Raw genomic sequence first — 27890 nt, 5'->3', positions numbered from 1 at the left:
AGGAGAATAACAGAATAAGCTTCTATAGAGAAGGGAGGAAAGCTTTTGGGTAGGTGTGGTAGAGTGGCAGGATGCTTTATAGAGGATTTATTGATCTTACATGTATCTGACAGAAGGAAGAAGGTAGCGGGGAGGGTTGGATTGCTCAAGGTAACCAACTTTAAGTCCTGTTTGCAGTTCTCACGTGAGTCAGCAGTCTTTGATAGGCTCTGATAACTTGAATAAAAATAGCCAGTCCTCTTGTCATAAGCTTTGAAGTCAAATCTTGATAAGGAATTATCTAGCTTAAGCATGGTGGGTTTTTTTTTCCCTTCTTGAAGAAAAACTGATGCTGGAGTCATAGAGCCAGACAAAGAAAGCCCAACCCAGCACTTAACTGACATCATCCCTGTTGCATCTGTGCCTATAATAAAGCTATAGGAAAGCAGCTGGAGTGCTTCCCAGTATATAATATATGTCCTTCTACCAAGCAATGTGCCGTGAATTCCTGCCAGATGTATTTCACTGTGACGTATTAATTTCTTTGCTTTGAATAGCGTGTGGCTGGGGATAATATACTTAATGAAATATTGGAGCGTGAAACAATGCAACATAAAATAATTCTTTTAATTGGAGGAGCTCAGAAATTTTGCAGTAAATGAAACAAATCTCCAAATCCCAGCCCTGCCTCAATGTACAAGGTGAGGGTGGCTGTGCTTGGACTAAAGGTCTTGGATCTGGGTACTTGGGGAGGAGTGCAAGGACAGGGCAACCATGTGAAATGCTTCCTCAGAATATTCTTCCTGACATCAAATATCTGAAGCTCAGGAGCTCCCTAAACCTGACATGGGTTTTGACCTCAGTTTTTTTTGACCATTCTTGAGCATTTTGTTGATGCTGTCGGGGAACTATCATGAGGTCTTGCTCCTGTGGGGCAGTGCTCAAGGGAGAGCCCAACGTTGTACATAACATTAGGATGTGTATCACATAAACTTTTACCTGTATTAAATGTCACCTGCCATTTCATTGCCCAGATCCTGGCTCTGAGGGTCCTCTGCATTTCTTCATAGTTACTTTTGGTCTTTATGTTGGAATAACTCTTAACGTCTTGAAGAGGAGTTCTGAGTTAGAACCAATTGCTGGAGAACTGAGGACCATTAAGTCTGGAACTGCTTTCATTTGGGGCTGGTTGTAGGATGTTGTCTTGTAGTGATTAAGTTTGAAAAATTGGCTATGCGGTTGATGTTTCAGCACTGGAGATTTGTGTTCTGTGGTGTTTAAGCAGTACAAGAGAAACAAAAATTGAGACTGTATGAATGAGTTGGCTGTAATACTTCATATCTGATATCAGATACGGACATCACTGAAAAAAGGTTGACTTTGTGGGTGGAAAAGTGCTACTGTTTGAATCCCAGTGGGTTGAAAAATCTCCTGGGCAGGAAGAGAAAGGAGTTTTTCTACAGTTCACTAGCACAGGACTGTGGGATAAGGAAACTAGGGCAAGAACCAGGTCCACAGGGGAAGGCCATGGTCATTTTATCTTAAATTTGAGGTTGTTGTCTACCACACACCCATGAGAAGCTGATGACTCTTCCCACAGTCTGGATTTTGGAGAAGCTGTAGGAATAGGTGAATTCAGTCAATACAAGGTCCTCATCCCAGGAGTGTTGGAGCAAAGTATCAGGCCTGTTGGCAGTGCGTGCTCTTGAATGGGCACTGCTGTGGTAATCATGTGTCCCTTTACAATGTGAGAGAACTTGGAGCTTGTGACCACTGAGTGAGTAATTCTTTTTTGAACTTGAGACGAGGCAAATCTTTGTCTTTCAAGAGCAATTTTGAATGTTGCTCAGGAAGACCTTTGAACTGACAAGAGGAATCGGCCTCAAGTTGTGCCAGGGGAGGTTTAGATTGGAGATAAGGGAAAATTTCTTCACCGAAAGGGTTGTCAAGCATTGGAACAGACTGACCAGGGAAGTGGTGGAGTCGCCATCCCTGGAGGTATTTAAAAGACATGTAGATGTGGCACTTTAGAGACATGGTTTAGTGGTGGACTTGGCAGTGTTAAGGTAACAGTTGGACGTGATGATCTTAAAGGTCTTTTCCAACCTCAACGATTCTAGAATCCTATGACAAAGGTGGCATTTTCCTTTTGGTTGGAGTATGCCTTTAAGTTGATATTTTAAGGTGGGGTTTTTTAAAGTTAGAATTTTGTGCAACTATTCAAAATCTCAAAAAGTTTAGTTCTCTAACAACATCTAGGAATTTATATGTATGGGTAGGTCAGTGTTGGGAAAGTCAAGGGGTGTTTTCCAAAGTCATGGTTAGCTGAATGATGCTTTCCCTAAAAGTTGGCATGAAGTATGCAAACATGGAAATAGAGACACTAACTCTTAAATAAGCCATTTGGTAATATTAAGCAATAAGGCTGTAGCAACTTTTCACATGAGAAGAATGCCACTATTGATTCAGTAGGCTGTCTGGTATGTTGCTCACAAAATACTGATTTTATTCTCTGTAAAATAAAACTGAAAATCAGAGGGTCTTTTTGAATCTTTGCTGCTTTACTCAGGGAAAAATTAGCAAAAGCTTGAGGTGCTGTGGGTAGTTATGTCTGAGTAGAGAGGGGCCTGAGGTATGAGTAGTGTTTGTGTGTTAAACACTTCTATTTATTACAGCTTTGGGGTGTGAAAACCCTGCTCTTTTTTCAGATGTCAGTTGGGAATCATCGTTTGCCTTGTTTAAGGCAACTGGCATCGCCACTTGAGTTGCTCTATTGCATCTCATGGTGCACATCAACTGTTTTTCAAGGATCCCTGCCAAGATAAAGCATCTAACCTATTTTTGTTTTGGTTTTTTTAGCATTGCTAACATGATGACCTGACAAGAGATAGGACAGTTCTGACTATGCAGCACAGGTACTGATGGGAAAGGATCCAATATGAGTGTAAATGATGTTGGAGGAAGACGACGCTTTGAGGATAGCGAGTACACGCTGCACATATACCCCGGGAGCATCGCAGAAGGGACTATCTATTGCCCCATCACTGCCAGGAAAACTTCCACAGCTGCTGAGGTGATTGATTCGCTCATTAATAAACTTCAGCTCGAGAAAACAAAATGTTACGTCCTTGCCGAAGTGAAGGAGTTTGGTGGGGAGGAATGGATCCTCAACCCTACAGACTGCCCAGTCCAGCGCATGATGCTGTGGCCTCGCATGGCCCTAGAGAACCGCATCAGTGGCGAGGATTATCGCTTCCTCCTGCGGGAGAAGAACCTGGATGGGTCCATTCACTATGGGAGCCTCCAGTCCTGGCTGCGGGTGACGGAGGAGCGTCGCAGGATGGTGGAGCGTGGCTTTCTTCCCCAGCCACAGCAGAAGGACTACGATGACTTGTGCAGTCTGCCGGACTTGAATGAGAAAACGCTCCTGGAAAATCTCAGAAACCGCTTCAAGCAAGAAAAAATCTACACCTATGTAGGCAGCATCCTCATTGTTATTAATCCGTTCAAGTTTCTACCTATTTATAACCCCAAATATGTCAAGATGTATGATAACCATCAGCTGGGAAAGCTGGAGCCCCATATTTATGCTGTGGCAGACGTGGCTTACCACGCCATGCTTCAGCGGAGGAAGAACCAGTGCATCGTGATTTCAGGAGAGAGCGGTTCGGGAAAGACACAGAGCACCAACTTTCTGATTCATCACCTCACCGCCCTCAGCCAGAAGGGATTTGCCAGTGGAGTAGAACAGATTATTCTTGGAGCTGGACCAGTGCTCGAGGTAAGATGAAAACAAGAGTAGTGTGGAAACTTTTTAACTGTGCAAAAAAAACCCCAAACCCCCAAGTCATTGGGGTTTTATTATACTAGTCTGGGTTTATCTGATAAACAAAGTTACAACAGTATTAACAAGGTGTTTCTGCCTTTAGAATCCTACCTGCTTAAAAGGAAAAGGGAAAATAATAGTACAGCAAATGACTTTCTGACAAATTTATTAATGCTCTGTTTTCACTCAAGGGTTTTTTAATACTGATCTATCTTGGAGATTTTTCAGTTAGAAAATGAAAATGCCTTTCTTGAATTACTGGTAGCCTTTCTTTATAGTACATTGAAAAGAGAGTTCATTGCACATATTATATTGATAGTGTTGTATTTATGGAGTTCCTGTGCACTCAGCTTCATAGAGCTGGGGAAGAGATCAAAGGTAACTTTCATCATCAAATTTTTATTTTCTAATCATGAGTACTTTATTCGCCTGGTGCGATTAGTTACTTTATGAGGACTTTTCCTGTGTATGAAAGGAGATTAGATGAACTGCATCATTAACTCTGCAGGTATGAAACTCTAAAGAGGAATGCAAGCATTCATGAATTAATTTGCTTTGAGTTTGCCCTGTAACTCTTTGAAATGGTTTTCCTTAGAATGGCCAGTTTTGCTTGTTAAAGAGTTTTGTTTGTTGAAGCCTGTCTGCACATGTGTGACGTGAGCATTGGCTTCAGCCGTGCCGTTGTTCTTATCTGAAGCTGTGGTGGCTCCGTGGCTGTGTTTTCTTCTTTTAAGTAGAAAGTGGTTTCAACTAAAGGATAGTATAACTCATGGATTTGGGGGGATTTGTTTCCTATTTTGAAAGGTTTTTGGCAGTTGTAGATACCTACTCTTTGTGTCTACATTCCATTAATGAGTCCAAGGACTTGGTCACTTTCAACTACCAACAGAAGACTAGGAATCCCAGGAAGGACTAGTTGTCATGGATGTCTTGGCTAAGGATAAGTGAACAGCTTCGTTTTGCAAAGCCAACAAGTTTTTTTCTGTCTTTATGTCAGGTAAAATCATCTGAGCTCATTTAATCTGGAGTTATCAAATGATTAAAGTCATTCAGGATGGGCTTTGCCCTGAAAAGCAGAAAAGCTGTGTAACAAACTGAAGGTAAAGAAATTAAAAAGGTGCTTTCTTTTTTTTTGACAGTCTGCATGAAACTGTGCGTTAATACTTTTAAATCACCCAGGTGGGTGGACTCACTGTTCTTGCGCTCACCCGTGTTTTTCCTGTTGTGCAAGAGACGAGGGAACTGTTTCTTGCTGCCATTAATGAGAAGGTGTCAGACCAGGCTCTGTTAGTCTGCAGTTAATGGTTGTTGCTGTGGTGACCCAATTAGGTGACCACATTAATTAAAGAAAACTGGTATAAAAACTCTTGCATTCCACCTCCAATTCTGTTATTTGAAACATTTGCATGCCTCTTTGGGTTTTGGTATGCTTTTTAGCTTATCTTGTTGGATCAAGGTCCACTTCATAGTTCTCTTAGGTAGTGTCAGAGAGAGCATCTCTTGTCTAACTTGGATGTCCAGAGGTGGAGAAGAGAGATATACATGAAAGAGAAGGTAAAAGAAGGTTTTGAGAATTGCTTTTTTCTTAAATTCTACCTTTTTCAGGAATAGGTAAAATAGTCCAGTTGCAAAACTGGCTGAGCATCACTCAGCCCTTAAATGAACTGTTCCAGATACTTGAAAGATTAAACCTTTCCCTCCCCCACCCCCCAATACAGACTTACAGTCATTGCTTATAGTCAAACAAGCTTGTGTCCAGAGGCAAGAAATAGAGGACGCCCGTGAGCTGCACAGGGCTTTGCTTTTCTTTCTCTGCCTGCTGTTACTTTACACTGTCAAACAGGGAGAGAGGGTGCAAGCAATTTCAGGATGGTGTCATCTGAAGATCCCTGGTTATCGGGATCCCTGTTGTTGCCCCTGTGTTTCAGGATCTGAAGTTTAAGGCTACTTGCCTGGCTCTTGGGTGGGGAGCAGCACACAAAGGGTTTACTGGTAATGCTGCTGGGGACGGCCACTTCTCCCTGGGTGCTGTTGTGTGTGTTGGGATTAGGTATAGGGGAGGGATACACTAAGCCTCTTTGCTTTCCTTTCGCAAGATCTGCAGCTGTTTTTAAGGGGAAAAAAAATTAAAACCGAATCATATCTCTTTTTGGTTTTTTGTTGTTTTTTTTTTTTTTTTTTGTTTTGTTTTTTTGTTTTTTTTTCTTTTGGAACAGAAGTTTGCATTCCTTTGCTTTAGCAGCTGGATGGCCGCTGTTGTGCTTCTCTAGCTGCCTCCAGGTCTCTTGGAGAGAATGAGGGTAATCCAGAATTTCTTCTGCTCTGCCAGCACCGGTCCCAAATAGTCACAAATCATGCAGGCTTAAAGATAAAATGTGCATACTGCTGCTTTGCCTTCCCTTCTTGAAATTTCCTGAAAAGGGGATGTGTGGTAAAGGGTTGTGTTACCCTGCCACCCGTATGCAGATTTGACCTTTTGATTCCTTGCATTTGTGGTTGAAATAACACTTTTTCACTTTTCTCTAAGTTTAGATGCCAAATTTTTGCGCTTTTTTTTTTCCCCTCTTTCTTCTTTCTTCTCCCCTCCTCCAGATACCTTCTTTGATTCCCTTGCTTTCCCTCTGTGTATTTAAAATTAAATTATGTTCAGCTCAGGCTTGTCTTTTAGGAGGCAGTGACATACGGCTTCGTGCTATGACTTTTGATTTAGGGACAGGATGCAGCAAATGAGTTTACTCAGATTTCTGAATCTCTATTTCTTTCCCTGCTTGCAAACTATCTCTGGTAGCACAAGTGTTTGACTCGAACCCACCCGTACCTGGGAATGCCTTTGCAGTTGTGCTTGCATGGCAGGAGTGGAAGTGGAGCAAAATTACCTTTTTTTTTAAATGCAGTTTTGCTGTTTCCCTAATTTACCTTTTTTGAATAGTCTCAGACTATTGTTTGTGATTTTCTTTTTTTCTTTTATTTTTTGTTTGTTGCATGAGATTCCTGTGAGCCTTGTATGCACTTCTGGGGACAGCTGTCAAGGCAAGCTGTTTCTGCCATCTAAACGTGGTAATATCATCTGGTAGTTGTATGTAGCAGTGGCTGCAGTTAGAGGTGTGCATTGAGACCAAGCATGTCCTTTAAAAGTGTATTTGACTTAAGTCCTGTGGATTTTCTTTCTCCTACAATATGATTCAATACACCAGCTTTTTTTGCAGTAGTGCTGCTTGGATTGGTTGCAATATGACTTTTTTGTTTTGTGATAAATGGTGATATAAAATATTTACACATTACTTATTTGTGATAAATGTTACATAAATACTGTACTTATTTTTCTAATAACAAGGTTCCAATTGATTTAAAACGGTGATTTTCTTGATATTTTTTCTGTATTTTCCCCATTTTCTTGTAGAGCACTTTTATTGTACCCCCCTACAACAATACTTTTTCAGCAGGGTATCTGTAGATCTGAGCTTATCAAAATTTTGTGTTCTGGCTGTTTAGTTTCAAGACTGAGGTTCTCAAATTCAATAATTTTATGTAGTTACCAGAGGAAGAGTTGCACATTCTGCAATTCAGTTCTATTTTTTGATACACTTCGTGCAATATTTTAGATCAAATTTTCATTATGCTCAGCTTGATGCTTCATCAGGGACTCAGAGTGCATATCTTTGCTGCCATGTAGGAAGTTTGTTTTTCATTTAGATGTTAACCCTGATATTATCTTAGAAAGCACCAAGGAAGTGTGCTGGTCAGGCAAATGCTTTACTCCAACGGTTGTACTTTTTTTTTTGAGAGGGAATAGAAGCAGCTTCCTATAGGCAACTTTTGCAGACCTTGAAGCATTTCTACTTCGCTTCTAATTCCAAAATCCACAATTAAAGGTTTTCTCTAAAAAAACCCAAAATGTCATTATCACATCATTTCCAATTAAAGGTAGTGAGGCTCTGGAAGAGGAGAGAAGTTGTGGGTGCCCTGTCACTGGAAATGTTTAACCGGACCTTGAACAAGTTGAACAATCTGACCTGGTAGGAGGTGTCCCTGCCCCATGGCAGGGGTTTGGATCTAGATGGTCTTTAAAGGTCTCTTCCAACCCAAACTATCTTCTGTGATTCAATTATTTGGTCTGTCTGGAGAACTGTGGCTTAGCCACAGGGCTATTTTACCCCATAGGTTAGGTAACTTGTTCATATGAACTTAGAACAGTGTTTTAAGACTGTGTTTTCTACTTAAATTAGCTAGAAACATCCAGATGAACTTCATATTGGAAGCCCAGCTTGTTTTCATAGGCTTAAACCTTTAGAGGTGGGATATTGATGTGCTGCTTGCCAGCCCTCCCTGGAATCATCACCCTGTGCTGGTGTGTGATACAGCACATGAGCATCCTCCTCTGTTTGGTTCAAAGTGAAACATAAAGCATGTTCTGGCTTTCCTGGGGGGGGGTTGAATGTTAATTTATAACATCATGTTACATTTCTCTTTTCAATTCTCAGCAAAAATGAAGAAGTAGCAAATTTCTTCCTGGCTCACATATGCCCAAAGGTCCCCAGACAGGTATCGGATGAGCCCAGATGTAAAGGAGTCTGCACCAGATCATTTAATCATCCGTAACTTTCTCAACATCTCGTTTGTCATAAGTAGTACTGCGATGGCAACTACAAAAAACAGACATGTTTTCTAAGCAGCTGTTTACATGCATCTTGAAAGGTCCCAGTGGGGAATTCTCAATTGCTATTAAAAAAAAAAAAAAAGGCAAAAAGAAATGTTTCTGTGACAGGCTGAGGAACGCTGCTGGTGGCAGAGGTTAGCTGTTGCTGTCCTTCACAGTTGATGTGCATCTGCAGCATCTATACTTGAAAAAAAGGAGTTGATTGCTTGAATTACTTTTGAAAAAAACTGCAGCTAGCCTTTTGTAGTGGTGGAATTGCCTTTTAATTTCTGGAGCAGTATTACACAACATATGTGTTTTGCTTGTACGGGGAAGTTAAAGCTTCAATCTTAAGGTTGAGAAGTCTAAAAGCTGGGTGTTTTTTGTTTTGTTTTGTTTTTGGTTTGTTGTTGTTTTGTTTTTTTTTTAATCCTGATTGTTGAATTGCTAGAGGAAAATGTAAGCAGCAACTGAAGGATACTGAATTTTATTTTATACCATTTGCCGTGGTAATGTACAGCCTCCTTTCCTTCTTTTTACCAAGCTGAATTAAGCTCCTGCAGCAGCAGCTGAAGAGCTGGCTGCTGTTAGGTGCGAGTGAAAATGATACCGCACTGCCAAAATTTCAGTGGATGCTGCTGAACGTTTCCAGAGTAGAACAAAGAGCTATTGAGCAGAGTTTTGTTTTGTTTTTTTTTTTTAAAAAAAAATCAATTAACTAGAAGAATCGAGCATGTCCTGGACTTTCATTATATTCGAGTGGCATCAGACAATGCAGAGGTGCTAAAGCTAAATATCCATGCATCGTCGGCTGCTTCTCCCAAGAAATTTGGCAGGATGTGTGCAAGACCTGTAGTATCCCAGGTAGGACCCAGCTCTGCTGGCAGATCCCGCCCTGTTAACTCCTGCAGTGCACAGCCAGGGTAAGGCAATGCTGTTTCTATACAGCAAATCACCGTGCAGTCATTTCCCTGTGAGAAAGGCAAATCCAACATACTCATATTTTTACTTGGAACAATACTAATGTGAAGTAAACTTTGAGTATATTCTCTTTTCCCTACCCCTTCTTGGAACATTATTAATAGGAGGTAAAATCTGAGTATATTCACATTTTTTCTTCCTACCTGAAACAGTATTAATGAGAGGTAACCAAATTTCATGTAAATGGACTTAAAAAAAAAAAGTATCTGATTTAGCTCATGATGTTCATTTTTCAATTTGCTGATTTTTAAGTAACTCGGTTGTGTCATGTGGCTCTAGAGGTTTTATATCTGAAAAATAGATTATATGAAGGGTAGAGGGAATACTGGTTGTTCTGCTCATTACTCACTTTTGATCATTTTTAACCTACAATATATGCAATTATTATTGGTCTCCTGTGTGGTCTAAGTTTGGGGTAGGTGTTTAATGCAGCAGCCAGGATTTTTTTGCCTTGCGTTCTTCCCTCCCCAGTGCATGGAGAGGTTAGAGAGGGAGCAGTGCACAGAGATTATACAGATGATGCCTAATGTGGGAAGAATTTGTGCAGGCCTCCGCTGGCAGCAGTGACACAAAGGAGTCATACAGCAAGGCTCATGCACCAAATGCTTTTCACCAGCCCTTTCAAAATGCTGTTATTCTTCAGCTGGCGATATTTTACAGTTTCAGGCTCTGTATCAAGTAGTGTCTTGTTCATCCGTTTCTCTGACCCTGAATTATTCAGTATTTTCACTGTAGAGATTTCTGCAATATCCAGATTGGCTGTATTGGTAGCTCAGTTTAATATTATTATTTTTCATTATTAGCCATCTTCAACAAACATTTCATTCCCCTGAAGTCCAGTTTACTATGCTTGAGTGACAAAAATTGTTATTTCTGACCTGTGATGACTGCAGGAAAATGGATTATCTATTAAAGCAGGTTTATGCAGAGCTGCATTTTTCTGCGCCCTTAAGAATTAGCAACTATTTTGTTTCCAGCAAGGAAATGTTAAATAAAACCTTGCCTTTGCTGGGTGAAGCACTTGCCTTACAAGGAGCATTTTATTGAACCTACATGTCCAATTGTCCCATCTTTTTTCCCCTCCCTCCTTGCCATCTGTTTTGGGGGAAATTGTTTTGTTTTGCTATTCATTCTCATTCATACTTTCCCATTTTTATCCCTTTCTTTCATTTTCTTTCACTGATCTTTTAGGGTTTCACTTTTCCCTCTATTGATCTATAGCTTGATATCTATAAAATCTAGATCTAGATATCTAGAATCTGGAGATCTTGATTTTGTAGATGTCTGGATCTCAAGATATTCCGACTTTATGGAACCCTAGATAAATGGATATCTTGATATCTAGATTTTATAGATATTTCTCTCTATAGATGTCTATATATCTATACTGTATAATCCTGAGTCTGACCCAAGCAGGGGCCATGCATTTATGCTTGCATACAATCATTGTGAACTCAGATGCTGCTCAGCATTATAAGGTGTTAGAGAAGAAATTACTTTCTTAATACCTTTTTTTTTAATCTTTCACAGGTTTATTGCACCAGTCTGTCTGTTGCTTCGTTTTGTATTATGCTTTTTTAAAAAAAACTTGAATATCAAGGTGCACATTTTATAAAGCCTGAAGGAAGGACCTCTTTTCAGAAAGCTTTTTGTTTAATTTTTCCCTAGATATATTTATCAAATAGTATAATAGTAATGTAGCACTCTGATGTAATGTTTTTAATTAAAGATTGTGCTGCTACTGTCCAGTAAGTCTTCCATGAGGATTTACTATTGATAAGAGGCCCAGACTTTATCCCTAATGTGCATAGTTAATATAGCACTGTATTTTTCTAGTCACTGAATGAGAAATTAATGCTGTAGTAGGGATTTTGTTTCTTTCCCTGTCTCTCCTGTCTCCCAGTCAAGATACAAATTTTGTTTTTTTGACCGTTTACTGAGACCCTTTTGACATTTTTCATGGCTGAGAAGCCCACATCAGATTTTACACGCTGGGCTTGGGTGCTGGATGGATGCCAGATAGGTGCAGTGCTGCAGCATGGTTGCCTTTGGTGGGGAACGGAAGAGCCTGAGAACAAGGAGCCTTTGTAGGACAGGGACTACACCCAGCTCTGGTGGTAGCAGTTGACAAATTTTGGCTTTTTTAACGGTTTCTGCTATCCCCGTGGCTTTTCCAGCCACAAAACATGAGGGCTGTCCACTGAGCATCTCTGGGAAGAGCATTTTGGTTTGGTGCCCAAGGAGCAATACCCTCTCGTCTGCTCAGTGACAAGAAGATGGTGTCTTACTGAGCTCCGGGAGTTTGAACAAGTTGTTTCCCAAGGCAGCAAATAAAATTTTCTGAATCTGTTCTCAGTGTCTTCAAGTGCAAGATGTGTTCTCTTTTTATTTATAACACAACTCTTTATAGCACAGGAATTGTTATTGTCACTTATTTTATACAGTGGAGAGACAGAAAAGTGATTAGTTAATCTTTGTGGTTTTTTCTCTGTAATGTCTCTGGTGACTGTTGGTATATTATATAAATCTAAAAGGAAGAGATTACTTCTATAGTCGGTGCATGTGGCTGGTGCTTGCTCCCGTATCTTCTCTGTTTTCCTGTATGAGTCTGGACAGGTCTGTAGGCATTGTATTTGTAAAGGGACTGAAGTACCTAGCTGTCCTTGATGGGAATTAGATATGCATACATTATTGATGTGCATATACACCCTATATATGTGTTAGCAAGCAGTTCAGCACAGCAGGGAGCCACTGTGTGCAGGGAAGCAGCCGGTGCCGAGGCCACATGTGCACCTCCAGGGTCTTACTGTGGGCGAGCTCCCATCTGGTCCTGCAGCAGAAGACCTCAGTTGCCTACAGCCAGGATTTAATTTGAATTGCAGCAGTTTGGGGGCATAGAAACTGAAGTCGCTTTAGTGGGAGGGTCAAGAGGTTTCCTCTGAAGACCTCCTGTGCCAACTAAGGCACTGTGGCAATGCAATGTATACCCCTTATTTCTCCATATGCTTCCTATAAGAAGAGAGAAGTCAACACGGTCCTTGATGACTGCAAGTAGAGCACGAGCATCGGTGTCAATAGCGGTCATCATTTAGGGTTGTATCAACGCAGATGTCCAAACCCAAGAATTGCTGGGATGAGCAGGTGTTGACTGTCCCTTCTACAGCTTGGAGAATATTGTGTTTCTTTGTGGTCCTTATGTCTGCCAGATATAAAGAAGCTTAACCAAGTGCCTTCTGCTTTAACCAAATACCTTTGCCAAATTCAACAGAAATCAATTAAAAAAATGTAAGGCAATATAGCAAAGCATAGACAGATGGCTGCTCCAGAATGATGATCAATTTGTTCAGCCTCTAAGGTTAAATATTATATAGAAGTTAAGTTAGTAGAGTTTGTGGCATTGGGTGATGGAGTAATCCTTCCCCAAACCCATGTTGCACAAGTCTTACTGAAGCTCACAGCAACAATTTGAGGTAGGCAAATAATATCATTGTTTCCCGTGTTTGCAAAAAGGATCCATGTTAACTGCAACAGCTGATTGCTGCACTTTTATTCATTTAATTAAGATGGGTGAGGGATAAATGTTGTGCAGACAGTTGAGCCTTTGGCTTTGACACGGTGATTGGGGATTTGGACTTTTACAGGCAAAGGTTGAGGTAGAGAAGCTGAAAGGACAAGCTGAATTTTAAGACTGACTTCTTTCCATTGAGTTTAAAACAGCACAGCTATTTTGCAGATCATTTTTGGACATATAAAGCATTCAAAAAAAAATTGTCCGTTTTGCATCAGTGTGAGCAACAAATTAAGGAAGTTTTATCACTTGGGATGATTGGTGCTCAATGTGCATCGCTGCTTGCTACAATAAAACTTCCCAACATAGGTAAGCACTACCTTTTTGTAGAGAAGAGCCTTGGAAAGCGAGATGGTCCTCCTTTGCACACAAGGATGGCTGCACTCAGCCAGATGAAGGCTTCACCTCATCCTTCATCCCACCCCTGGGAGGATGTTAAGCAAGGTAGGGTGATGCTTCCCTGCAAGTCCCACCACTTTCGGTCTTTTGTGGCTCAGGGATCTCCTAAATTGGTGGTGATTTCTGTCTAATAAATCTGGATGTGTTTTTTGGGGGGCAGCCTGACTACAAGAAACTTGTGGTGACCACTGTAAGTTATCTTTGTACCAGCCAGCACCAAAAAGCATGCTGCTTGATTTTTGGCTTACACCTCAATGGCTCTACCAGTTGTTGTTAACCCAGTAAGGATTTTCATAAAAATGCATCTTATGGCTACGTGAAAGCTCCAGTTTTTGCTAGGTCTTAATGACACCATTGATAAAATGAATGGTGTCTATGTTATATAGCTGCCATCTGCCTACACTGGTGCTTGTCAGCTGTGGCAAATCTCTGCTGTAAGAGCAGAGCATTTTTGAAAGGATATGTTTCTGTTTTCAAGGGTCCTGACCTGACCAACATCCATAAGTAAAGCCAGAATAGAGGAGAAGGTAGTACAGTATTGTTTAAGAATCAAAACAATTCAAAATTTAGCACAGCACAAGCCAAATCAGGATGGTTGGCAATTATGAAAAACCATTTTTTATAGTAATGAAAGCAAATTGTCTCAGTTATTTCCATTATAAAAGGCACCAGGAAACCATATAATCCACTATAAAAGTAGGGGTCTGAGTAATTATGATTATTTCTAATTTTAAGCATTACTGGACATATTTAATGCTTTTTTTTATTTAGCAGGATCATTAATTTAATGTGGACCAGTCTGTGCTCTTATGGGCAGGATATAGTAGCAGTTACTGAGAAGTTCCTATTAAAATACTTAAATGCTTAATGCAACACACTAAGAAGATATGAGTTTTGGGGGGGGGAATTTTAAAATACCTTTATAGAATAAGAAACTCTCTTTAGAACTGCCCCCTTCCCTCATTTCCACTTCCAGTAAAGTGAGGTTTTGAAGGAGGAGAGCACATGTCTCTGAAAAAGGAGCATGTGTACCAAAAAATGCTGGAGATGAGTCTGACTTTTTAAAATTAAAACAAGAAAAAAAAAAAAAAAGTTAGTTCAGCAATTTCTGGCCACAATGCGCAAAAAAAAAAAAATCTTCTTTGCCAGAGTTTTCCAGATCTGTAATATCCTTGTGTTTGATAGGAGGGAATAGGAACAGAGAAATGGGATTCCTATGCAAGAACGTTGTGGTAGGGATCAAAGATTTAGTAGTTGCCCCAATGTAGGCAGGTTTACTTACGGTTTTTAATTGGGAGAAAAATCTTGGACGAGCTGCTGCGTAAGGGATGCCAAAGGAGAATGAAAGCATGTGGATAAAAATGCTTGTGTCCAAGGTAAGGGTAAAACGTTAAAACTTTCATCTGCTTTATCATTGAGGAAATTGTTTGGAGAAATAGCAGGTTTGGAGAGCAAAGGTTTGGCATGGTGGGTTGGAGTGGGAGCTGTGTCCCAAATGTGCGGTGCTCCAGTGTTTTCCAATGCAGAGCAGATCTAATCTTGCTGGACTTAAGCGAAGCATCTGACGTGCTTGGAGAAGAAACAAAAAAGAAGGGGGAAAAAAAAAAAAAAAAAGGGTAAAACAAGGATGGAATTGGTGCTAAGGAATTCCAAAATCAAATTTTGAAGATAAGCAATGCTGAGCATCAATATCACCTCTTAAGAGTTTCCCATCTATACTCTGCTGCTGCCTGGGATGTGTGGCATAAATACTTGGGGGTCCCTATTCCCAACTGGATCAAGATCCTGAGCCAGTCTAAAAACATGTGGTGTAAGTGGGTTTGGGCTTATTACTACATTTGCAATACTTCCAGTGCCACTTCAGAAAACAAATGCATCAAAGATAACTCATTAAATAAGTAGCAAAAGGTAGGAAAACCTTCACGTTGAATTATCAACACGTTTAAGTATCAACTCACTGAACTGTTAACCTTTTGCATCGTCTTAACCATGTTCCTGGCACTGGTACACAGCAAGATGCACAAAATTAAAACTCAGCTGATTCAATGGTGAGGAATAGGATGGGATCAAAAAATAAAACGCCTCTGTAATTTCTTTTGAAAACACTGTCAGCAATTGCAAGACTCTACCCCAATCATGCATCCTTTTTTGAAAAAATTTTGCTCTTAAGCAAAATGAAGTGTAGATCTGGCAGTCTGAGGGGAAGTCAAATCAAACGTGGTTTGAATCAAGTCAAATAAATGGAAGCGCAGCATTTTCTCTCAGAGTATCAAATTTTTTGAATTTTCAGCTGAAAGCTAGAAACTTAATTAAACTGTGGAAAAATTAGCGCTTAAGATCTTTTGATGTGATAACCATAAAGCAATTTAAACATTACAAATATTACAATAAACCATTAAACTCAAAATGCAAACTTATGGCTCCTATAGATTTCAATATTTCTCACATGGATCCTTTATGCCTCAAGCTTGCTGATAACACAACCTAGTTACTCAGAAACAATCTTCTCCCAGCTACATTTCTCTTGCTGAACAGATGCAATTAATATGGAAAACCAGAAATAAATTTTCCTTACTCATAATTATATCTTAATGAAGCTTTCACAGCAACAAAAAAAACCCGAGAGGGCAGGAGCAGATGATCTAATGATCTGCAAGGGTTTCATGACCTAAATTGAAAAAAATTTGTAAATATTCCTCGAGTTCAGTTCAATACTGTTGGTAGCAAGACAAACACTCCATTTACAAGCCCTCAAGCCCTCGCTAAGAGCTTACAGACTTCTTTAAAAGCCTGATGATCAATAAAGTGCAATTTGAAAACTTAGTCAAGGGGGGCTGCTAATGTGAGGGAGATTAAGTAGACACTGACCTAGACTACTTCTAAACTTTAAAATTAGCCTAAATGACAACCTTAATCAGACTTAGAGGAGCAGATAGAAAGTAATATATTTTAATTTCATATTTATATAGCTCACATATATATTTATCTTATTTTTATATCTCATGTTATATTTATTTTCTATGCATATATATTTTTTCTATATTATATATTTATTTTTTTATCCATACATCTAGTATTTGACAATTTAGGAAATGCATCTTTGTTGCAGGCTAATGTGATGCAGACATTGCAGCATGCTTAACCCTTGAGCACACAGGGCTGTTCCCACTGAAACAAGGCTGTTCCAACCAGCAACACAGCCTCTGTGCTTCAGCACTCTGCTGAGACATCAGCTGGGGGATGCACCAAAACTCAGAGTAACTTCAGCTCACATTATTTATCATTTCAGACCCTTGTAATGGAAAACACGGTGCTCTGACCTCATTAAACTGTGATTGCGTTGTCCATCTGATGATGCATTTACTCAAGCATGCCAGTCAGCAACCACTCTGTCAATAACCCAGGCTGATAAATTTAATAACCCCACTTGAAAACCAGGATAACATCAATATGTTGACGTTTTTTAAAGCATTATGTTTTCTCCCAGTTTTACTGAAATTATTTGGCTTTCCTGTAGCAGATGAAAACCAGATGTTGTAGAGGAGGGAAGGGTTGAGCAAACCAGAAAGAAAAACCAAGACAGCAACAGGCAGGTCACACCCATTCATTACCCATATATTTCTCTTCTGCCATGAGGCTATTTATATTGCATCTCTATTATTAAAAATATTATAATTGTGATGTAATTCTAGAAACCACAGTTTTCTCCTTTGCAGCCCAAAGCAGAAAGCAGCATGCGAGTCGAAAGGATTCAGCAAAGTTTCTTTGTGCTGCGTAAGCACTTTGGAAAGCTTTGCTCCCATCCTGCAGCATTAATGCCAATATTATGGTTTGTAATCCCTCCTGAAGCAGCCCAAACCCCGGATTGTTCCAGGTTTACCAGCTCTTGGACACCCACTTGTTACACTGGGAGTATTAAAAAAGAAAAGGAGTTTGTGTATGTGAACACAAGGCAATTTAGGAAGTATCCCTGCGTGTATCACTGGCAAAATTAAACATGCATCCTCATTTATGTGATATGCAGAAGTGCAGGACTGGAGGAGCAGGACTGGAGTTATTTATCATTTCAAGCAGCAGCATGATGCAAAATAGAGGACAGAGTAAATCACAGGTGATTTGAGAACTGACTGGCCATATGGATGGGCAGAAGAAATGGCAGATGACCTGCCTTGTTGAATTTTTAGGCATACTGCACAAGCAAGGAAAGGTCTTTGAGGGTCTCTGCACTCTCCACAACATTATTTTTTTTCTCCATTTAATGCTAATCTAAAACTTCTGACAATAGACTATTCTGATTTAAAGCAAACATACGGTAGCAATTAAGAGAGGATGCAAGAACAGGTGAGTCTTTGCTTCAATCTGCGGAAAAAGAAAAGCAAGGGGGGGAAATAAGCTTTGTTGTGCTCCAGCTGCTACACAAAAAATCACTGCCCAGTGCAGGTTTGAATATGGGCAACCTATACAGCACTGACAGCACTACTCCAAGGACCACACTGGGAATTATATTATCAGCCCAGTATTGACCAGCTGCTATTTTGGGGAATTCACAACAATTCCTTTAAAACTGACTTAATACATATGATTTTAAGTGAGCTTTGACATCCTTTTCAATGCCCAATTTTATACGTATGTACCAGAGTAGCATCTCCAGTAGCATCTCCAAAATATTGGACAAATCTCCATTGCTAAGTACTCTCCAAAATATTTTAAGTATTCATCATGGATATACTCTTCCATAGCAAAAACACTTGTATTATCACATGCATTCTTCTGAAGCTTGAGAACTAAGTTAAAATAATGCTTTTCACACGCAGGATGCTAAACTTCATGCCAAACCACGATCCAGAGAACAAAGCGGGGTTTTACTTGATTAATTATTTTGGGATTCTATATGATACCTGCAATGCAGATTTTTTGTCTATACATAATAAATATATTATTATAATAGGTATTATTATTCTAGATAACACTTGCAATGCAGATTTGTGTGTGTGTATATGTGTACACACACATGTAACCTTCCAAAACTTGCAAAATACCACCACTAGATTTCCTCTAACTGCTATTGGGAGAAATTAAAAATAGTTACTCATTATAATTTTCCCTGGAAAGCTCACCCTGCTGCGCAGCGGGTCAGCTCTGTCCTGCGCACAGAGCAGAGCAGTGCGTGCAGTTACAGCCGCTCCTCTGCTTGCTGCTGCCATCGCCGCGCCTGCAATTAGCAGAGAGGCTTTCTACAGGGTGATTGCATACGTTCATCCATTTCTGATTAACATCTCCTGGAAAAAATGTGATGGAGAGGGAACTGAGTGATCCAGAACACGAAGGCTAAAAGGAAAAAAAGAGCAACAAAATGCCAAAAATAAAATATTTCAGGTTGGGTTTGGCAGCATGCTGGGATTAGATCACCGTGAATCCCAGCTTAAATAAAGCTCAAACATGAATTTCCTGACTAAGGTAAAAAAGCCTGGCTCAAATTTATGAATTGCTGGCAAGGTTACCTCTATCCCAGAGGCCTCCAAATACAAAGAAAACTCTGGCCCAGAAATGCAGAGTACAGCCTGATAATTCAAATACATTCCTCTGAGCATCACCAATTCTGCAGCTATAGCCTAGGCAATAAAGAAATAAACTCCAATATTTCCAACATCACATTTTTCAAAGCCTTAAATTAAGCTGTAGAAGTGTATTTCTAAAGTTTGCAAAGTTTATTTTCGATGAAGAAGTGGCTATAAGCCTTGTAGAGAAGGTTACTTTACGGACACAACCCCACATCTTCCCCAGCTCCATCAGAGCTATACCACTCTACCTCTATTCTGTAAACAAAAACCAGAATTTTTTGCTCTTTAGGAAAATCTTCTGGATCTCCTTAATTACAGGATAATTCAATTTCACAGTGACATTTGTAAGATAAGAAGAAAACTCCCAACTGAACCCCACACTCTCCCATAGGAGAGACTCAGCACTACCCCTTACAACTACCAGCCTGTATTTAAAATACTCTAAATTCAGAGAAAACAGTAATTCTTTAAAAAAAAAATTTCACATTATTAAGTCTGCTTGGTCTCTTTTTTTTCCTCCTTTTTTTTTTTTTTTTTTTTTTTAATATAGAACCTGATAGCATGGGATTTTTTTTTCCCATCCCTTGTTTTAATTTCCACCCAGGTTTTAATTATTACAGTAACTTTAGACTAGTCAGCTGATGAATTTTCAGTAGTTCCCGTCCGCCTGGATGTCATCCAAGGAGAGAGACGGGGAAGAAACAGCAGAAAAAGAGAGATGACCAGGGTAATAGCCTTGCGTATCGGATGCCGGGTGACCAAAGCCTTCCTGCTGAAATCCGGCCAGCACAAGGTAGGACAATTGTGCTGCTGTTCTCTTTGGGAGTTATAAACAAGAGGATGAGGCTCAGCAATAGAAAGAAAGGTTTCTTTCTGTATTTTTTTTCTTTTTGTCAGTTTTTTAGCTTCCTTTTCCATTACTTCTCCTCTTCCTGAACTGCAGGCAGAGCTATTTAGAGAAGAAATGTTGTTTTCACATGAGTTTATTTACTTTAATAAGCAAGTGAAATACTGTGTTAAAAAATTAAAGAAACACATTTAATACCCTCTCTTTAAAGATGCAAACAAACCCCTCCTTAGCTATGACTAATGATATTTTTGTCTGGGGTTTTATAAAGCTGCTTAGATTGAACAAGGAGAAGCATCATCCCCAACTTTCCCATTTGGGATAAATAGATGTGCTCCAGCAATTTCTGCTATGTCCTGCATGCATCTTTTTATAAAAAATGGAAACAGAATAATAAGCAGCTTAAAAAAAAAAAAAGACTATTCGCATCATCCCAAATGCAACTGGAGTGGCCAGGCTCCTTGCTTTAAGCCTGTTTCCAGGATGATGCATTCTTAATTATTTAAGGGAGGTATCTTTCAGCTTTATCCCCATAAAATCTTTTAAAATCTCTTCAAGCAATGTGTGTTGAGACATTTTGACTATACTCTGATTATACTATGACCACTTGAGTTGTCATCTCCTTGGTGTTTTCAGCAGCTTCAGAGTCGGGTGGTGTATATGCCAATCAACAGATTGCTGTCTGTTGGTGGTAACTTTATAGCTCAATGCGTGGAGTAAAGGTTTTGGAAGTGGGTAATATGCAATGAAGATGGTGAGATCTGGATCTAAGACACCCTCCAGCCTTTATTTTCCCCCCACTAAGATGGATACCTCCATGTATACACACTCTGAGTTCAATTAAAATAATATAAACAGTCATCTCAGTAGTTCTGCCTTATTGAAGGGAGATTCAGGACATCAAACCTATGTGTTTGGGTGTGTTCTTGTGTTCTTTACTGAGAATACAACAGTTATGTCTCAGATCAGACATCATTAAGTCATGTTCACCCTCTGGAAGCTCTATATCATGTATGGGTGGTATGAGACATAACTGGGAAGCTGGGGTTGTGCCTTGTGCCTCTTCTGCCCTTGGTCCTGCAGAGAGGGATGCTCCAGTGGTCTATCCCCACTCCAGGAGCAAGTGCAGGAGTGCCATCAGCTCCTTTTCTTGCAAATGCAGGTTCTCAGTTAATTTTTACAAACCAAGCGTAATTAGTAATGACCCACTCTTTATTCTGATGTGTTGCTGCCTGTTAGGTCACCACCCACTTCCAGATAATAGGCAAAAGTGTTATTTTATGTAGGTTGTAAATTATATATTGCTACACAGCACAGGGAGTACTTGTTTTTCCCCTTCTTTTTTCACATCCCTGTGCTCCTCTGGTTAAAGATCCTTTTCCCGCATTGGGTTGGTTCAACTGATTAATCTCTTGCTAAATTCAGAAAAAATGCTCTGAATTTGTGCTTGAGCTTTACAGTTTGTTTCAGCCTGGCAGAAGAGGTGTACTCAAAATCTTGTTGGGCTTTCCAGCTATTCCAGTTAGTCTGGTTAAAGATACTATTTGTCTACAGAATTTCTCACTTCTATCTGTATTTTATCACAGCTACTGTACCATCATCAGGCTGTGATTTTCATTTATTTACTATATATTTAGTTACAGAAGAATTATCAAAAGGCTTAAACACACTGTAGTGATTCTTCAAAGCCTGGAGGAAGAAATGCTGGTCCAAACTTTACTGTTGTAGAGCTTACGGGTTTCTTACAAGGGGAGTTGTACACAGTTAGTTTAATTACAATGGAGAGGGAGCATGTTGCCTGAATATCTTCAGAGTGGAGAGCAATCAGAAAGGCTTTATCAGGCTGTGTGGTGGCAATTAAACAGAAAAGATGTTAAAAAAAAAAAAAAATAGACATACAGTATCTGTCTACTGGAAACCACCCCTTCAGGAAAACAGAAGAGAGAATTTAATGAGCGTGTATTCTAACAAAGCATTGTTTATTTGCATGAAATTAATTGGAAGACAAAGTCTGCTGTCACTGTTTGCTCCAGCAAGCAATTCCCCATGGAATTTCCCAAGTTTTATCTTCTTCATTTCTCCTATCAGCTGAGCAGAGTCATAGCATGAGATACTTGTGCACAGCTCCCAGTGCAGCAAGCAGAACATCACTCGTTTATTCTGAGCAGGTCACCATCTGTCCATCAAACACACACCATTTTTCTGAATAATTTATAGTTTAAATGCAGTACTGCACATACGTGTTATTCTAGTGTTTGCTGTATTCTTCTGAAAAATAAAAAGGTTTAAAAAGTTGTTGATTCCCAAAATGTTACATACAAAGACTAAGGAGATTGAAGTTAAATTCTGTTGAATACTTCTGGAGATTTAATTTGCACTGCAGATCTTGGGCACCCTCAGCGACACAGCATCCTCCTCCCACTTCCCTGCTGCATGGAGCTCTGGAGATGGGCTCATTTATGCAGTAAAGTATGCTCACATCTGGGAGGACCCCGGCTTCATTCGCTGCAAAATTTGACTTATTTGTATTGCAATGGATGAAGGGAGATCCCAGAAGGAGGTTCAGTGCCTCTTAGATGCAGCTCTAAAAATTGGGACTGCATTCCTTCCTCTGGTTTTCTCCATTTTGGGTTAAATCTCCAACACACAGTGTGTGGGTTGTGCAGGCTTTTTACTCCTTTGTGTCCGAGTACTTGAACTCTTGCAGTGATAGTGGATGTATGCGGCCACCATAAAAACTAATACTTGAATGTTGTTAAAAATCCTGCCTGTTGATGAAAGTTATATGGCCTCAAGCTACATTTCTCAATACATACATGAAAAAATTGAATAGAATGAAGGCACTTTTGAGTCTCCATTTCATAATCTCTCTTACTTGGCCAAGGAGGGCAATGAAGAGCTGCTGCTCATCTTCATGCGAGGAGAAGGAGCCACAAGGTCTCTGCATCCTCACTACATCAGCCAGCACATCCACGCTGGCACGCCAAGGGTGGGCTTGGTTTGAATCCTGCCCTTTCCGAAAAGCAGGGGAGCACACTCCCAACACGCCATCCCAACCACTCAGCATTTTGCAAAGCTGGGCCAGGAAAAGGTGGACAACAGAAAAATGTCTGCTTTGGTTTTGCACAGTGTTTTCTGCTGTCTGGAAAGTTGTCGTACAAAATTTCAGCACATTTCCCTTAATTTTATTCATTCAGGGCTTTCTTTTTTTGTTGGGGTTTTGTTTGTTTGTTTGGGTTTTTTTTTTTAAAAGGAAACCCAAAGTCTATTCTTGGAAATACCATTCTTGGCATATTGGAGAATACTGTGCAAAGCTAAATAGGTGATTTTTACAGGGTGTGCTTTGAACTGAAAGCTCATTCTCTGTATGGAGACCTCTTGCATGACAGACTGAATTTAAAACACCATGCCGGACTCGTGCCACGGGTTTGCGCTCGCTTTGCAGCTGTTGCTTTTATTGTAGACAGCGGATGGTACGGTGTCATATTTACCCCCAGCTTAGTAACCTGTTTCAGTTCATAGCAAACTTCTCCATCACCTCAAAAAATACCCCCATTTAATACCTTTGGAAAGGTGACGAGCGGTACCTCTTGAATTGTCCTATTTTCCTTTACTGAATGGCTGTAAACACATGTTCAAGCTGTTGCATCCTCTTCTAAGACACATGCCTGATAGGAATACATTGATTTTTGAGACTTATCTTTTGCTCCCTAAAAATAATCAGTGCCAGGCATTGTTCTTCCTGGTGCTTATCAAATATTCTGGTCACTGATAATATATATTTTTTTTTTATTTTAATGCTATGCATTGGTCCAATGAGATAACTATTTTTATTCAGTGCCTCAGTCTGGCTCTTGCAGGTGTTGTGGTCTATTCCCAGTACTTAGTAATAAGCATTTTTAAGCTTTCCCTTTCCCCTAAAAAGGGGAAAAGACATTTTTATGGATTGATCAAACTGCTTATCACTACTGAAACACTGCAAGTGCTGAAAAACATCAGCCCTGCAGAGATGCTGTGGTGTAAGCAAGTAATCTTAACTGTGTGCAATGCATGGAAATTTGATGCTGCAGCTTAGTAGTGCTTGGAATTGCATCAAGAAGAGTTGTAGATTATTTATATAATCCTGCAGAAAAGCAGGGAAGGGCTGGAGACGTGTATATTCATGTTTAACCTTGTCCTTACTCATGTGATAGTTTACATGGCAGAAAACAAATGTGGTAGAGCTCTGTTTTTTTTTTTTTTTTGAGTAGAGGGTGTGTATTATTTTTTGTCTGTAACTAGTAGAAAGTAGCTGAGGTCTAAGAGGAAGGATAACACAGGCAGAAGCCAAGCTGGGTCTCGTATTACAGTGGTATGTTTTTGTTGCTGCTAACGTGTTTTTGTTTTTCTTCATTACACATATTTCTCTTGGGAAAAGCAGGAAAAAATATGTGTGTAAAATATACATGAAGGCTCTGTGCCTCTGCTAAGAGGTTCCAGATGGGAGGCATTACGGTAGGGACACTTTCTCCTGCCTTTTCGTTTGTGGCATTGATTTTGGTGACAAAATGCAGAAAAACTTGTATCAAGTCCAGAGCAGTGAATGCTTCATTCTTTTTTTTTTAATGTTTGTTGGGCTATCCAAGTATGCAGGGAAGTTGAAACTGTTTCTAAACATTTATTGCCCTATGTAGAATTATTATATTCAAAAAAAGAAAGGAAAAAAAGAAGAGTTTGGAAGGGACTTTTGAGAGGCCTCCTCGAGGGGCTGGAGGGTGTCCAAGGGTTGTACACCAGACCAGATCCCTCTCCCTAAATTAGAGGCTGATGGGGGATGGAAGCTGGTGGAGATGCCTCTCCAAGGGATGAGACTGTTGCCGATGAGCAATGTTTTGCTTTTATGCTAGGCAGAGGCTTTTGGCTCCAGCTGAGGTTGTTGCTGTGTTGGAGGTGCTCATCTACAAGATCATCTCCCCAAACTTTAATGGCTTGTTTCCAGACCTACCCGTGGGCTGAAGGTCCACAGCTCCACCACCTGAAGCAAGCAGTGGCACAGCAAGAGCTGCAGCGTGGGCTTGGGCAACCCTTCAGCAATACCAGCCTGTCATCACCAGCTCTTAAAATAAGTGAATCACAGCTTCAGCAAGTGCTTTTGAGTGCTACTAGAGCCATAAAAAAGCGACAGCGGAGGTTGTGTATGGCAAAATATGTGCCCTACAGCATTGTCCTAAGGGAATCTAGTCTCCTGCATGAATGTTTGTGCATAATGAAATTATGTCTTAAAAAACAGCACTGGTTTTGGGATGTGTGTTTTAAGGTTTGCAACATCAGTGTTTCCAAGACAACATGCTTCTGGCCAAAAAGACCCAAACCCCATTACTTCTGGAAGTATGTGAAGCTGTGGCTGGGGACTGCCTTTCTACAGCTGTCTGTAATGCCTGATGCACTAAGAAGTTATGGGAGATGCTTTGGAGGCAGCACTTTACCCCTGTCGTCTTCAGGGCACTGAAACACATGGATGTTTGTCTGGTTTTTGAACTGGAGAAGCCATTAACAGTGTCTTCACAGCAGGCGAGACGTGTGGTCAACAGCTTTGGAGAATCAAAAGGCTCAACCTTAAGAAAAAGGGTGCTGTGTATGTTGTCATCTGCTCAGCTCAAGGGATGTGTTATTTGCAATAAGCCTTTCTTTAAAAAGTAGAGGAAATCAGCTGCGGTCCTGACACATTGTGGAGTTATTTCTAGTAATTACAGAGAAGTATTAATTGCAGTATCAGCTGGTTTTGATGCGTTGCTGTACTTAATCTGTTTTTGTAGCACTGGATTGTGGAAGGTGAGGAAATCATGGTATAACTTGATGTCATAATGTGTAATATAACCAATATGATAGTCACTTTAAATATTAAGAGTTTTTAAATGTGTCAATATTCTACTTATGCTGGTTTGTTTCTGCTGTAGTGCTCCTTAGGGTGTTTGTATTGCCTACTAGGGGAGCATAAAGCTTCCTCTTTAAGCCATGACTTATTTTCAACTGGTCATTTTATTGCTCTGTGATTATTTTATCTCTCTATTGGTATGAAAAAAATCATTTGAGGCACCAATTAAGGAGATTTTGCTTGGTCCTGGGACCTGTCAAACACTTGCTATCTGTATCTGATGTAGTAAAGTTTGTTCTTTGGCTGCAGGGTATAACTGTTGGGAGTTTTAAGCATCCCCTGGGTTGGAGACACCACTGTAATAACACTGAGCTTCCCAACTTCATTTTGGGATAGCTATGTAAATCCAAAACTGTACTGGGGCTGAAGAGTTTTTTCCAGCAAAACGTTTGTTGGCTGATGTGTGTGAGTTTGCTGGAACACATGTGCATTTGGCTGCTCTTCCCAGGGCTGTCCACCCTACACATATTTTAAAAAAAAAAAAAAAAAAAAAAAAAAGTATGAGCAGAGAACTAGGGATGTGAGCCAGACCTTACGGATTTGGCAGCCTCTGCCTTCAGGATCCATCCATACCGGTGTTTGCCGACTACAGTCTGACAGCTTAGTTGGTTTTTTTTCTTTTTATGGCACTTGCATAGGAAAACTGTCCCTGTTCGGGAAGAGTAGGATGCTTTGGTTTGGTTTTTGGGTTTTATTTTGTTGCATCGCGGTTACGTGGTAATTCCTTTTTTTCCGGAGCGTTGCTTAAAAGGAAGAAGCTGAAATGGGCTGATCCTGTGCTTAAGTATGGGAAAAGGAGGAACACTCTGCCAATGTTGAAGCATTTGCCAGGAATGCAGATACTAAATCCTATTTTTTACATAGCTGATAGAACCTCTGCATCAGCAGAGCTTTAAATCTCCCAAACAAGTGTGTGTTGTAATGACTTTTATAGTACTTTATCTAGGGTATCTTACTCTATAAGTGTATTTAATGGTACTCTTGATATTTCCGTTCCATACACCAGCAATTCTTTTATTCAATTAAATTGACCGCCAAACTTTCTCCAAATCAATGTTCTCCCATTAGAAGTAATTTTCTCCCATATTTGAATTAGGCAGTGTGAACAAGTGCACAAAGACAAGCTGTCTTAACTTACCCTATATTTTAAGCCTTATTGCTGCAAAAGATTTGTTGGTTAATTGCTCTGTCCCAGGATGGCAATTTGATTCAGCAGAGGGGAGAATTGCTGACCCTGAATAGTCTTTAGTTTTGCTGTGGCCAGGTAGATTCTGTGCAAATGCTAAGACATTTTTAGTTGGCATAAATGGTCTATAAAAAAACAAAGAAAAAAAGAAAAAAAAGGAAGAAGTTATTTCATAGCCTGAGAGTAATATTTTATACGTAAGTTATAATATAAGAAAGGATATCAGTTAATACAGTACAACTTACTTGGCTGCCATTCAGTAATTGTAATAATGAAATGAAGTATTTGATGTGCTTTATATTGGAAGAATACTGCTGAGTTTAATTCTATGCAGTGAAAGGTGTGCCATGGTTGACAGTGGGATTGAAGAGTTTTTTAAGCTTCATAAATGCAACAAATTGTATATTTGTTTGGAGTGGAGAGATCACTTAAATATAGGTTTGGACCCTCGGGCAGTCTTTGCAAGCCTGTCCATATGGACCTGTTCTCCAAAAGGTCCATACGGACAGGAGGGAGAAGGAAGGGTCTCATCTGCACTCCACAAGTGTCTTTATCCTTTGAACTTTCCCCATCTGAAGTTTTTGCCGATCATGGATTTGAAAGTTTCTTTGATGTGGAACGAAAAGCAAGGAGAGGAGGGGTTGCATCTTTTGATTGCTATGCTGGGCTGGGCTTGTGTGGTGGGGTTTTTGGTAACAGGGGAGTAGGGTACAGCAGTGGAAGCTTCTCAAAAGCTGCCCAGGCTCCAGGTTGGACCTGCCTCTGGCCAAGGCCAAGGCATTTAGCAATGGTGGTTGCGCCTCCGCAATACCTTAAAGGAGAACCTAAGAGGGGGGAGACTTTGAAGAGTTATGAGGGGGACACCTGTGCAAACACCAAGGTCAGTGGAAGGAAGGAGAAAGAAGTGGGGGGTGTGCTGGAGCAGGGAGCTCCCCTGTATCCCATGGTGAGACAGCAGGAGGCCACCGGCGGAGACTGTGGAGGACCCCCAGG

The 27890-nt window shown here is 40.2% G+C and overlaps 1 protein-coding gene across 9 annotated transcripts in view; it reads left to right on the top strand.

The window, feature by feature from the left end:
• MYO9A (myosin IXA) overlaps nucleotides 1-27890 on the top strand; it is a 165641-nt gene that overhangs the window by 10025 nt on the left and 127726 nt on the right. For all 9 annotated transcript variants that reach the window (XM_026855665.1, XM_026855664.1, XM_026855662.1 and 6 more), the window contains exon 2: nucleotides 2839-3760. In XM_026855665.1, the coding sequence (XP_026711466.1) occupies nucleotides 2918-3760 (843 nt within the window). In that variant the 5' untranslated portion in view covers nucleotides 2839-2917. The remainder of the gene's footprint in view (nucleotides 1-2838; nucleotides 3761-27890) is intronic.

Source organism: Athene cunicularia (genome assembly GCF_003259725.1).
Source record: "Athene cunicularia isolate RWA chromosome 10 unlocalized genomic scaffold, athCun1 chr10_part1, whole genome shotgun sequence".
NCBI classification, from domain to species: domain Eukaryota; kingdom Metazoa; phylum Chordata; class Aves; order Strigiformes; family Strigidae; genus Athene; species Athene cunicularia.
The sequence above is the reverse complement of the archived record's forward strand: the minus strand, read 5'-3'. Positions and strand labels throughout refer to the sequence as shown.